Source organism: Molossus molossus, unplaced genomic scaffold (genome assembly GCF_014108415.1).
Source record: "Molossus molossus isolate mMolMol1 unplaced genomic scaffold, mMolMol1.p scaffold_m16_p_22, whole genome shotgun sequence".
In the NCBI taxonomy this organism is placed as follows: Eukaryota; Metazoa; Chordata; class Mammalia; order Chiroptera; family Molossidae; genus Molossus; species Molossus molossus.
The window spans coordinates 22890300-22903690 of record NW_023425358.1 but is presented as its reverse complement, the minus strand read 5'-3'; the positions used below and the strand labels follow the sequence as shown (position 1 = coordinate 22903690).

At 52.4% G+C, this 13391-nt stretch overlaps 1 protein-coding gene across 1 annotated transcript in view; it reads right to left on the bottom strand.

Moving 5' to 3' along the window:
• Positions 1-13391, bottom strand: part of LOC118640380 (tetratricopeptide repeat protein 28) — a 167086-nt gene that overhangs the window by 35153 nt on the left and 118542 nt on the right. The window contains exon 9 of the mRNA XM_036277286.1: positions 9861-10001. Coding sequence (XP_036133179.1) covers positions 9861-10001 — 141 coding nt within the window. The remainder of the gene's footprint in view (positions 1-9860; positions 10002-13391) is intronic.

The window sequence follows — 13391 nt, the reverse complement described above, 5'->3', positions numbered from 1 at the left end:
GATGGGAAGAGGAAAGGGAGCCAGCACGTGTCCGGGAGAGGGAGGCTGGCAGGTGAAGGAGAAGGCCCGGTCCCTGCACGTACAGGATGCAGAGCTCCGAGATGATATGTGAAGTGCTACTGAGGAGGGCAGAGCATCCGGGTGTAGCTGACGTCTCTGGAATGATGACAAACACCAGGCGGCCTGGGCAGCTCTCAGGGCTCATGAATCTCCTTTCAGGGATGAAGAGATCTATTTCCCAGGGAGGAAGATGTATCACTGGGCTGGGCCTGCAGAAGACCCTGTGTGCTGGCTTCACTTGCGCTCCCACACACTGATGCAGCCCACATGTGGCCATGTTGGGGAGTTGTGTGCCTGCCAGGCGTGGACAAGGCCCGTGGAGGGGACGCAGTGGGCACTTAGTCAGGACTACACTGTTCTGGGTACAAGTCAGTTGCACTTCAACCCGGAAGCAGGCAGCCCTGCGAGGAGCAGACTGGCAGACTATGAACTAGCATCACCCCTGATCTGAGGAGGGTAAGAGACCCTAGCAGAGGGCAGGGGAGCAGCGAGGAAAGGTGCCATTTCATGAAACTGCAAAGGGGCAACCTGACCAACGCAGGGACTAGCTTTGCCAGGGTTCTGCTCCTCATGGATCGAGAAGTGACGGCAGGCACTCCCTCAGCAGCGCGTGCCTCCAAGAGCGGGCCCATGATGACTGCAGAGAGACACAGTCGAAAGGGAGACTGGGCCCTGTCCTGCAGCTTATGATCTCAAGAGGACCAGCCTGAGAGCTGCTGCAAGTGTGCATGTACATGATCTTAAAGCCTGAGCGCAGGCCGGACAGCTGAGGCCATGCAGTGTCTTCTCCTTTCCCAACTCTTTCCCACGTCCTGCCCTCCTGCCCTCAATTCCCCACCAGGCATGCAGGTCCTGTCTGAACACAGGGCCGAAGAATAAGCCGAAACAGGAACACTCACCTCAGGGCACATCTGGCAATGACATCTTTTGGACTACCGTTAAGGGAGGGGACAAAAGGGAACTAACTGATATGGGGCATCTTCTAGTGTGGGCCGGATCCAGGCTGACATGTGTGCATCACTGGGATCCTCACCACAACCCCAGCCCCACCACTGTTACAGATGAGTAAACAGGATTCGGGGTTAAGCACCTCACCCAAGGCCATGATGTCAGGGGCAGGGCCTTGCTCCTCACTGTAGTCAGGCAATAGGAAGCCTACAGGTTGGGGGCATCTGTTCCCTGGGGAGCCCGAAACCTAGAGCTGCTGTGACCTCTGGCCTTGTACACATATGGAGTGCTCCCTGTCCCCCAGGATGACAGACACTGCAGAGCACCGGTTTCCAGGGTTGTGCAGGGGGTGGGGAGGAGGAAGGAGGCTGCTTCCCAGTGGTGTGAGCTGCCTTGACTGGCCACCTATTTCCTCCTCTGCGCAGGTGCATGGCTCACCTTCTCAGGATGTCTTTATCACACATTTTCACTTTCCAATGGCTAGTCTGGGTGGCTTCCTATCTGTGCTCACAGCCACAGGGTGAGCCGGCCGCTTGTCCTGGGTCTGGGGGGGTCCTGCCTCTGCTCCTCTGGGGCCTCTGTGGGGGCTTCCTGCCTCACAGCAGGACTGCTCCTGGGAGTGCCCCTGCAGACAGTCCGCAGACTTCCTGCTCCGCTGGGATCTGCTCCTGTAAATTCATTGGTTCCTCAGCCCTGACCAAGATGCTCCCACAGCTCTGGAGCTCTGAACTTTGAGCTGCGTCTTCTGCGGATAAGGGCCGGCCTTGCATTTGAACAAGTACCTAGGTTTTAAGGCACCAGTGGGAGAATTAATTGGCAAATCCATTACATTCCAGTGGCCAGAGCTGCCTCAATTCAATTTAAGAAAAGGACTCTGATACCATTCAGTGACTCTCCCTATGAACATCCTCACACAAAGAGTTGTCTCCTCTGGGAGATGAAGGCTGTCAAATGCTGCATTTTTAGCCCTTATTCAATAAGCTGTCAGTACTTTCTGCCTACTCACCGCCATAATTACCAAGTGCCTGCTCACTGGGTCTGCTCCCATCCCAAAGAGGCCAGGCAGGACCAGGCAGGCCCCTCTCAAGACCAGGGACGAGTCTGGGCTGCATGTGGCTTCTCTCCCCTGGCTTTCGGGCTCTCCCAGGCAGGCTGTGTTTGTGGGCAGGTTCATGGCCTAGGTCAAGGGCTGTGGCAACATCCCCGCCAGGAAGGCCTGGGCCTAGGCCTACCCAGGCCCACCCTCCCGCGGAAGCCACATCCCTGCCCACTCAGGGAACTTGCCTGTGGTCAGTGCTCTTTGCTGTAATGTGCATGAGGCTCACAGCCAAGCCTAAAAATGGTCACCTTGGAAAAACCTGATGCCCAGGCCAGTCTTGCACAGACTTTACTTGCTGACCCGATTCAGGGGTCAGGACAAATGGCCAGAGCTGAGCAGTCAGTGGGGGGTGGCTTATCATGTGCTCAGGGATGGAGAGAAGACCCACATATGGTGGTCTGCACAGCAGATGCCTGCCCAGCAATACAGCAAAACCCCTTCCCCTAGGGCCCTGCAGCCACAGGCAGTTTGTGGGCCCAAGCCTGCCGCCCACAAGCAAATCTGCGGAGTTTCATTCACTGGCTCATAAAAACCTCCAGAGCTATATCAGTCCGTGTTGTCCAAAGACAGAATGCACCACCTCAGGAGGCAGCGTGCTCCCTGTCACTGGAGGAGTTCAAGCAAAGGCCAAGTGATCATTTGGCAGAGGTGTTAGATGGGTGTCTGGGGCTAGAGCCCTGTCTTTGGAGACTGACAGGCCTAGATCCAAATGCTGGCTGTGTCATTACTAGCTTTGTGACTCTAGGCAACTAATTTAATTCTCCGAACCTCAGTGTCCTTATCTTTAGAAGGGTTGCAGTAGTACCTTCACGGCTGTTGTAGGGCTTGACTGAGATCATGCACATAAAGCTCTGAGTTCAGTGCTGGGTTCTTGGTACGTGATCCATAGACGGTCACCATTGCTACTTTCATCACCTTTGTCGTCATCATCATCGCTGTTGTTTTCAATGTCTGTCTCAATTCTGACCAACCTTTCTTCCTTCTTTCCTTCCTTCCCTCCCTCCTTCCATAAACAAGCAAGTGTCTGCACCTACTTAACACACGGTACCGTGGGGGATAGAGAGAAATCAGATGCGACCAGGCCTTGGGCAAATGCAGCCTGGGAGGTGAGGGGACATGAATACACATAACTAAAACACAAGGCAAAAGGCAGCGGCTCCTTACCCAAGAGATAAAGTGCCAGAGAATTTCAGAGGAGAACACTATTTCCAATCAGGACGATCCAAGATGGAGTCGTGAAAGGGGCTGTTTGAGAGGGCACCTCAGGGGAAAGCCCTCTTGGGCCATGTCCCTGTGCCCAAGCCAAGGTCTTGAGGTACAAAAGTGCAGGTCTAGGGTCCCCAAGGATTAGGACAAAGGATAAAGGGAGAATGGAACAGGAGGTGGGAAGGATAGCAGGGCCAGAATGGGAGGACTCAAAGCCAAGCTCTGCTCCTTCAATTCCACTCCACTGACAGCCCCACGGACTGCGGGTGGGAGGCGGAGTGGTCAGAACTGTTCTCCGTCTGGAGGAAGGAGGCAGAGGTGGGTGGTAAGGAGAGCAGTGTCAGTGATGGAGTTTCAGCCCGGGGTTTAGGGGGTGGGGGAAGCCCAGCTCTACCCCCAGGGCTGTGACCTCACTGAGTATCTGTGAATTGTGAGCATGCTCCTAGGGTCACATTAAATGGAGACTTTCTGGAGAAGACTGAGTCTCAAGGAATGAACGTGGCAATGGTAACAGACAGAGGGATGGACACCAGAAACGTTACAGGGTTGACGTGGCAGGTCCTCACGGTAAATTACATTTGCAGCGTGAGATCACGGGGGTAGAATGGCTGTGGGAAATGCAGGAGAAGCACTTCAACTCCAACTTAACTTTTCACATGAAGCATCTGGGGACTTTGCTCGAATGCAGACTGTGAGTAGCAGGTCATGGCCAGGGGTTGGCAGACAGTGGCTGGGCTGCCTTCTCTGCTTTGGCTGCTGGGAAATCTCAGGGCCCAGTCTGTGCCCATTTCCAACAGTGCTAACAACACATGTTTTGTATATAAACTTCACTCACTCTCTTCTACCTTTATTTTCCTTCTAGCTTGATTTTCTCAATCATTTATTTTTTTATTTGATCTGGTGGCATTTGTATGTTTCGGTAAACTGTCTTAAGTTGTGGAACAAGAGAGTGAACGAATAAACAAGTGGTAAAGAAAACATTATTTACAAATTAAATCTGCCTTAAGTTATATAGGCAAGCTTGATGCTTGGAGGCAACCGTGGGGAATCCTGCTGCATTCTGAACAAACGTGTCAGTGCCGACGGGCCTGGTTCTAAAGGACTTCTCACACATCTCTTAGCTCACACTCGCCTCTGGAGAGAAGCACACGGGAAAGCACACGTGCTGGCACGTGACAGGCTTGCTACCTGGCAGGAGCCCAGAAGCAGTGCATGAGGACAGGCAGGGGTCCCTGAGGAAGAGTGCCTGGACCCACCTCTGTAGCCACCGTTGGCAGGGTAGGCCCCTGCTCAGAATCGCCCCCATGAGGGCTGGCCTGGGTCAGGGCTTGGAGAGAACACCCCACCCTCTTGCTGGGGCTAGCAGGACAGCAGACAAAACCTTGGCCCGGAGCCTTGGGGCCACCAACAGAGAGCAGAGGACAGGGCTGGCAGGACACCAGCCAGAATTGAATATGGAACCTCCAGACTCAAGGCCAGGGCTGTGGCTGTAACTGATATCCAATCAGATCATCAGTCTGCATTTATTCAAAGGCTTTCTGGTGTCTGGTGGACAGACAGAGGTTGTAAGGGGAGGAAGCATCAAGCTATTCAGTCAGGTTTTGGGGTAAAGATGTGATTCAAAAAGTGGCTGATTTGCCCACTTTGGTGCCATAGAAACCTCAGACCCAAGTAGGGAGAGAAAGAAACTACTTACTACACAGCAGAGTCTTTCTATTCACCATCACATTTACTGCATCCTCACAACAACTCTACCCACAAGCATCTTTACCCCCATTTTCCAGATGAAAAAAATCAAAGGCTCAAGGTTACCCACTACCTAATAAAAGGTAGAGCCAAGTTTCAAATCCAGGTCTGTCTGGCCCCAGACCCAAAGTTTCTCTCCTCCACTCTGCCTCACCACAGAAAAATGCCAAGACCTAGGAATACAGGATACACAGAACACCATCTGTACAGGGCGTCCCAGCCCACAGTGGACTTTGCTGTAGCTGCTCAGAGTGGCACTGGAGGCAGGCCCAACGTGAACGCGCGCACGCACGAATGAGAGGGACACAGGCCTGCAAGGTTTCTAGCTTACTAACTAGGTTGATCCTGAGAGAACAGATTTACTTCTCTCCAGCCACTGCTCTTCCCGGCCTTTAGGAATCCTGGGCAGAAGTAGTCCCAGCCTCCTATGCAGTGCACACCACATCCCCTCCTGTCTCCACTGCAGGCCAGACTTTTGCTCATGGATTTTGGCGGGCAGGTGGGCTCTGGGACCACTCCTCCCTCCCTGCTGTCAAGGCCTGACTGTGGAGTTGAGGGCAGATGGGGTGGGGGAGAGGAGGGCAAGCACTGTTAGCATGTGTCTCCTTGCTTCTGAGGCTCAGGGGCTTTCCCATGTGCACCCCACCCCCAACAAGGGCAGCCAGCTCTGGCTCCCCTGTCCCCCTAGCCTGCTACTGGCTACACATCCCATAACTCTTACTGCCGAGGTCCTCTTTGCAGCAGGCAGCCTCCTGAGTGGGGAACCAACAAGTGACTGAGCCCATGTGACCTACCCATGGGGAAAGGCATGTGTCTGCACCACATTACATGTGGACATGCAGACCACGCCATGGAGGGCCCACTCTTGCCTGGCCCTTCTCTTTAGTCTCTTCCCTTCTGCACCAACCAAGGGAGGCTGGTCCTATGGGATGGTGATGACTCTCTCTTCTTTCAGCATCCCCCATCTTTGTGATTCTCTTGGAGAACCCCCAACCAGGCCGAGGAATCCCAGTTGCAGATTCCTGAACCCAGTCTTCCCTTTTTTTTTATTTTTTATCCTCACCCAAGGACATCTTTCCACTCAGATAGAATGGGAGGGAGAGAGAAGAAGAGAGAGAGAGAGAGAAACATCCACGTGAAAGGGACACATCAAGTGGCTGCCACCCGCACGACCCATGCAGGGCCGGGGACAAACTACAACCAAGATACGTGCCCTTAGCAGGAATCGAACGCGGGTCTCTCTGGACCACAGGCCAATGCTCTAACCGCTGAGCCAAACCGGCCAGGGCTCAACTCATTCTTCTTTTAGAGCCTGGGGTATGTGGTTGAGGTGTTAACTGAAGGTCACAGAGATCGGAAGGAGGGCTCTGGCCGGTTGTGGCACCTCTCTTTAGGGTGGGGAGACAGTACTTCTTTGTCCTCTGTTTCAGCTCTAGCTACTCATCTCTGGGCAGCAGGAAAGCCCCTTTCCACATCTGTCACCTGTACAGCCATAGTGTGGAAAAGTGAAGACCTAGGAAGCATGTTGTATCACTGGTGGCAACAGAAACCAGAATATTGCCCTGGGATACTGGTCCTAATTGATCCTGGATGGGCGCACCTTCAATGCCAAGGTACCACCCTGGGACCTAAAATCCAGGTGCAGTTGAAAGTCTGTCCCATTCTTCTTTTCTCTAGCAACTGTAATTTGCTGACTGGCCCCAGGTTCAGACAGACAGACACACACACACACACACACACACACACACACACGCCTTCCAGCCCTCAGCATTACTTTCTTCAGGGACAAGAGGCAGAGGCCTTTCTGAGGGCTACTGCTCTGCCCTGTGGGGCTCACCTAGGGCCCCAGGTCAGGATGCTAAACAAGAGAAGAATCCTCATTTTTCCTCCCTATTGAAACCTGCCCTGGGCTGGACATGGAAATGTGTTTCCTGCCCAAGTGCACAGGCAAGAAGAAAAATAGCAGTTGCAGAGACTGAAAAGCAAAGGCAGAATAAAAACCAAGTCCTACAGCGGCAAGAGAGAAATCTCTAAAGCCAAGGCTCACTTGATTCTCATCAGCTGCAGCAGCATTATCGCCAAACCAGTCCAGCAAACCACCTGGAACAAAAGGGCCAAGGAGCCCATGAGTCACTGAGCTGGAAAGCCCTGCGAGAGGAGCTGGGGCTGCTCCAGCATGCACGAGGCCCTCTGCACATGGCTGCTTCCACTTCACCTCTGTGGGCTCAGGGCACAAGCACTTTGCCAGCTACAGACAATATTAGGAGTCTGCAGAAAAGCCACTACTTAGCCATCCTGTTCAGTGGCAAAGCAGTACCTCAGAGTAGAGATCCCTGGACATGGAAGGGACAGACAGAGAGGGAGGCCTGGGACCCCAAGCAGGGCAGGGGAGCACACATGGCGGGCCTCGAGGTGGGAAGGCACAGGCAGATCGGTAGCTGGGAGGCACAACCTGAAACCCAGCGTTGGCACCTGCTCCTGCGTAGGTCTCCACCATCCCAGCCTGCATGTGCCCCTCAGCCACGAGATGCAAGGCAGGACTCAAAGTTTGCAAATATATGCACCATTCTGACTGACAAGGATGATTCTGCCTCTGTGGTTTCCCCTAGTAGCTCTGCTCCCATTAGATAAAGGCCAGAGCAACCCCTCTTCCTGGGCTTCTCAGGAAATGTCACAGAACACGTGGCATGGCAACCCCTCCTGAGCCTTACTGCTCACTGTGTTGAAACTGAAAGAACACAGGCTATTTCCTTTCTTCTGCTCTGCCCTCAGAAGCCTCTACAAGATCAGGATTGGAAGGGTCTGCAGAGACCACTTCCAAACCTTTCTTACCCGAGGGCAGGCCTGAGGCCCCAAGCCGTGTGAGGCTCAGCTGAGAGAACTGGGTGCACAGCAGTCAGAGAGCAAGGCGCAGGCTCCAATACTGTGGCCTGGCTGCTCGCCACCCAGCTTCAGGCTGGCCCAGTCCTTGGCCTGGCTGCAGGCACAGCTGACATTGCTTAAATGAACCAATAAATTAATCCAGAGTGTTGTACTCATAGGACCTACCTCAGAACTGCTCAGAAGGACAAATGTTTTTCTGCAAGGAGTAACTACATGATGCAAAATTCACACCCCTTCCCATCCCGGGATAACAGCTAGGATCCCAGGTGCACCTGGCTTGACCCTTTCTTGCCGTAGTGTCTGAGGCCCAGAGGAGAGGCTTGCCTGTGGTCAGGTTGCCCATGAACACCTGAGGGCCTGCCCTTGGGACTTGCTCATGTAAAGGACATGAAATGGGACAGGAAGAAGGCCAGGTGAGGCCACAACCCAAGGTGGTCAACAACTGCTGCACAACTACATACAAATGTCATCCCTTCCCAAGTCTATCCACCATGTTAACGTAAGAATTCAACTTTAGCACTGTCCTTCCCGCTTGACACAGAAAGTGTGTACGGTGCCATCTATGCATTAGGAAGCCGGTCAGTATATTAACTCCTTTACTTTCCATGTTAAGGGAACACTGCAAAGTAGGAAGCTTGTCCCCATTTCAGCGATGAGGAATCTGAGGCTGAGGTGGTGAAGTCGCCTGCCCAGCGTCCCATCGCTGCCATGCAGCAAGGCCAGACCCTGAGCCCTGAGCTCTTCCCACTCTAGCTCACAACCATGGACCCCATCACCTGGCAGAGTCAAGAATCACCTGCCTCACAGGCCAAGAAGCTGGCCTGGAGAATGTGAGCCCAGGCCCACCCCTATGCCTCCTTCCTCATGATCACGTCCCCACACAGAACTAAAAATCAAAAGGGACACCTATTAAAGGGGTAGGGAAGAAGGAGGAACTGGGGGTGAACCAGCTTAAAAATTTTGTCTCCTTTCAACCAAGTTGCCAGTTCCTACATCCCTGGCCCTTGGCTCCTATCCCATTCAGCTCACCCCTGGGAAAGTAAACACACGTTTGTCACCCTGACAGCACAATAAAGAGAGGAAACCGGGGCCTGGAGTAGGAACACACAGGGTGCACAATGCCCCGCACAGCAGGGCTGCCAGGCGAGGCTGCCTCACCCAGAGCACCATCACTTCCCTCCTGTGTTCCAGCTCAACCTGCTTCCCTTTAAAGTTAGGCCCTCAGGATGTGGCAGAGACCTGAGAGAGTCCCAGGTGGCTTTCTGGAAAGTTCTACCCAAATGTGACCCAAATGCCAGTGGGACAGGTATCTCTCAACCCCAACTGCCTTCCCCTGTTTTTCTGGATGCAGCTCAGCTATCACCCCAATAAAGAAAGATGCAGGGGTATGCTGGAGGGCAATTTCAACATCAACTCATCTAAAATCCACTGAGGCCTACTGGATTAAGTAAGAGGGAGATGGGGCCTCAGGGCAGACAGGTGGCCTGGGTCTGCACGGGCACTCCCTCCATCCCCACTCTCCCTGGCCTCCCTCAGCCTCAGGCCAGGAAGGTCAACACAGGTGCCCAGCCCATGAGTTACTGGCAAAGCTGGCAAAGAAGTATGTGATGTTACTCTGTTTGGCTTCCACCTGGAAGTCAGCTCCAAGGCTCTGTGAAGCAGCAGCCAACCGCCTCCCATCACAGCCAAACCGACTGCCACATCAAGCCTGCACTGTTTTCTCACTTGACCCAGAGGTGCTGCTGTGACACGGAGGCCCCGAGGAGCATGGGGCTGTGACAGTGTCATGCTCACTTCTGCAAACGCATGACATGGACCAGAAGCCCAAACAGCTGGAAGGAGCATCAGCCGAAAGTATGTTATCTGCATTCAGAGCACCTTGCCCTGCGCTAGCCTGGGAGACAGAGCCCACACTCACCTGTTGAAGAGGTTATTGCGGCGAACCATGCGAAGGAAGCCGGTGGGGTCAGTCACTGAGTTGAGCTTGTTGTTCATCTCTTCAAACTGCTGGTCCATGATGTCTCCGGCTTCACTCTCTGTCTCGCTGCTGGCACAGGCCCTATGGGAAAAGGGCCGAGAAAGCCAATCAGAGAGAGGAAGCACTGAGCGTGGACGTCTACTGTGCGGTCCTGTGCCATTCCCCCCGCTCAACAATTCCCTGCTACGGAGTGCCTCCCTGCGGCCAGGCATCGGCATCCTCCTTGGCATCCCCCCACTTTTGTCCATGCTTCCCGAGATGTACTCTTATGGACTGTTTCTGGCTGTCGCCCCCACTGGCCTGGGCACTCTCCACAGAAGGAGCTGCGCCGGAGCCAGCACTGCAGCCCCTGCATCTAGCACGTGCCCAACACATACCAGGTGCTCAACAACTGTTTGTGAAGGAGCAGCACCATTTGCTGTGTCTGTGGTGGACTGGCAGGGTCCTCTTCCCAGAGCACAGCTCAGGTGAGTGTGGCCACGTGGCAATGCTCCCAGCATGAGTTCCAGTCCATTTCATTCTAGAAATAGTACCTAAGCACCTACCATGTGCCAGGCACCATGCTAGGCCTGGGGGATACACAGCCCAAAAAGACGTTTTCTAGACGAGGAGACAGACGTGCACACCAGTGGCTTCAATGTCAGACACAGTGTCCACTGTTTGAAATGTGGGCTTGAGAAACACTGCTGGCTGGAGCCCATTTTCCAAGCTCAGCATGGAGATGTTACAATATTTGAATTAATAAATTCATATTTCCCCTATGACAGGATGTAATAGAACATCTCACAATGCGTTTTAAATAAACAGAAATACCCAGGAGTGCCCTGACTCATCAGTACTATTAAACTGACAAAGGCTTATTAAATGTAAAAGCTGTGCATTAGGGCCCTGTGAGACCAGGACAGACGCCACAGGAGCACGTTTCTGAGCAAGCAGTGCCACCTGCAGTCCTCACTGTACATCACAGCCGACCGGTCAGCAGAGGCAGGTCTCTGTGCGGAGCCCCACCTTCCTTCAGCACGAAGATTCCACTCAGATGTTATGGAAATGATGACGACATCGAGTCCACTAACTCTCAGCCAAAATGACAACTTTGTTTCTTAAAGTTTTTCTGTCTAAGGATCAGTGTGGAAGTGTGCAGTGTGGAAGAGGCAGAGCCAGGGCAGAGCTCCAGAGCACTGGAAGCAGAAGACAGGTTCAAAGACAGGCAGCCTCTCACATGCTGGAGAAGTGGGATCTGGAAAGGAATGGACTTCCTGTTGCCCAGAGGGAAGAGGTTTTTGCATCAAGATTTAGGTTTAAGTTAAACATGACCTGCTTTAAACAGCCAAACCGGTGAATCCATAACATCAGGATTACACGACAGAGAAGGATAATGAGGCCCTTACTGGGTCATGATGGAGTGAAATGAGACAGTGTGTGAAGCTGCCTAATAAACCTGACTGTTCTATATGAACATCAACCCTAGAAAGATGGTACTTTTGTTTGTTTGTTTGTTTGGTCAATTTGACTGGGCCCATGGTGTCAGACATTTGGTCAAATATTATTCTGGGTGTGTCTGTAAGGGTGTTTCTGGATGAGATTAACCTTTGAATCGGTAGGCTGATGGACGCAAACTGCCCTCCCTGATATGGATGGGCTTCATCCAATCCATGAGGGCCTCAGTGGAACAAAAAGGCAGAGTGGGAGAGAAATTCCTCTCTGCCTAACTGTCTAGGTAGGAGCTGGGACACTGATCTTCTCCTGCCTTTAGACTTGGGCTTGAACTGGAATTTACATCATTAGCTCTCCTGGATCTCCACCTTTCTAATTGCAGGCCTTGGGACTTCTCACCCTCCATAAACCAGTGAGCCAATGCCTTATAATAAATCCGTGTGTGTGTGTGTGTGTGTGTGTGTGTGTGTGTGTATCTTATTGGTTCTGTTTCTCTGGAGAACCCATATTAACATGCCTGGTAAAGAGGCACCAGAGTCCCAACTCAGCCATGTTCCTTGCAAAGACTCAGTCACCAGGGAAGGTTCCAAGAGCTGAGGCCCTAGAGGAGTGTCAAGAATAGAGCAGTCTTCAGAGACAGCCCAAAGGTATGATTTTGGGGCAAGCCTTTGCCCCAGAACCATGCTGATGGCTGTTAAAGGTCATTAGCCTGCTTTTCTTCCTGATCCACACAATCTGGACACAGCTCCTCAAACCCAGCACAGTGCCAGGCATGCGGTAGTAATCCCAGGAGAAATCACTGAATGAATAAACGACTTACGCCAGAGAGCATTCTATAATGTGCAAAGTGTTTGTACACAGATTTAAATTTTACCTGTATGACAACCCTGTGAGCCAGCTCCTACCACGTCCATCTTATTGCTGAGGAGACTGTTTGGAGAAGCGAAGTTCCTCAACCAAGGAGCATGAAGAGGTACAGCGAGGGCTGAACGCAGCTCAGGTCTTGGCACTGACTTCCCCACCCCTCCCACTTTAAGGCTCTAAGCTTCTCACATATTTCATCTCTCTCTCTGCTGGGGTTTGACTCGGGCAGGGTGAGGGTGATAAACAGAAACTTCTGAGCACCTGAACAAATCGCCATTGCTTCCATCCTGCTGGAAAGCAGGGAATGAGGTTTTAGTTCGCTCACCGATCCACAGGCGTCAACTGAACAGCTGAGCAGCTGAAGGCTTGAAATGCTCTCTTGGGAGGTGAGGGCCCTTCACACAGACCCTGGTAAATATCATTCAACAAGCTGCTCTGTCCAGAGACACATTTATCATCTGAATGCAACTGCCGGCTTGGAGCTGAGAAGTCTGCTTTTCATTCAGAACTTTGCAAAGGGGAGGAGAATGGGCTGAAACCGGTGTTGGCCTCCATTATCTTGCAGTCAGCCACAGACGGAGCCCTCTGAATCTCATGCTTAATGGGGTTGTTTCCTATTTCCTGACCCTTCAAAGTATTAATACTGAAGGAAAGAACAAACAGGTGATATCACAGATAAGAGAATCTCCCTTTTATGAAACAAACCTCATCAATAGAACACAGCAGGGGTCCCAAGAGTAACCTGCCACCGATGGTCCTCATGTCACAATCCCCAACCACATTTATCTGAGAGGTTTTCTAGAGATGGTGCATCACCTAATCGGATCACCACAGGCCCTGATTCCATTCGCTTCCATTCAGCAGTGATTATTGAGTGGGACTGATGTGAAAAACTGCAGAGGCAGAAGACAGTCACATGATACCTGCCTTCCAGGCACTTACCATGGTGCGTTAAAGAAGGAGCACAGGGAGGGCACCAGCCTCTAACCAAAATAGGGAGGGCACAAAAGCTTTCCTGGCCTGGCGTGTCGCCCTATGGACTGAGAGGTCACAGTTTGATTCCCGGTCAGGGCATGTGCCCAGGTTACGGGCTCGATCCCCAGTAGGGGTGCATGGGAGGGAGCTGATTGATGTTTCTCTCTCACATTGATTTTTCTATCTCTCTCTCTAAAA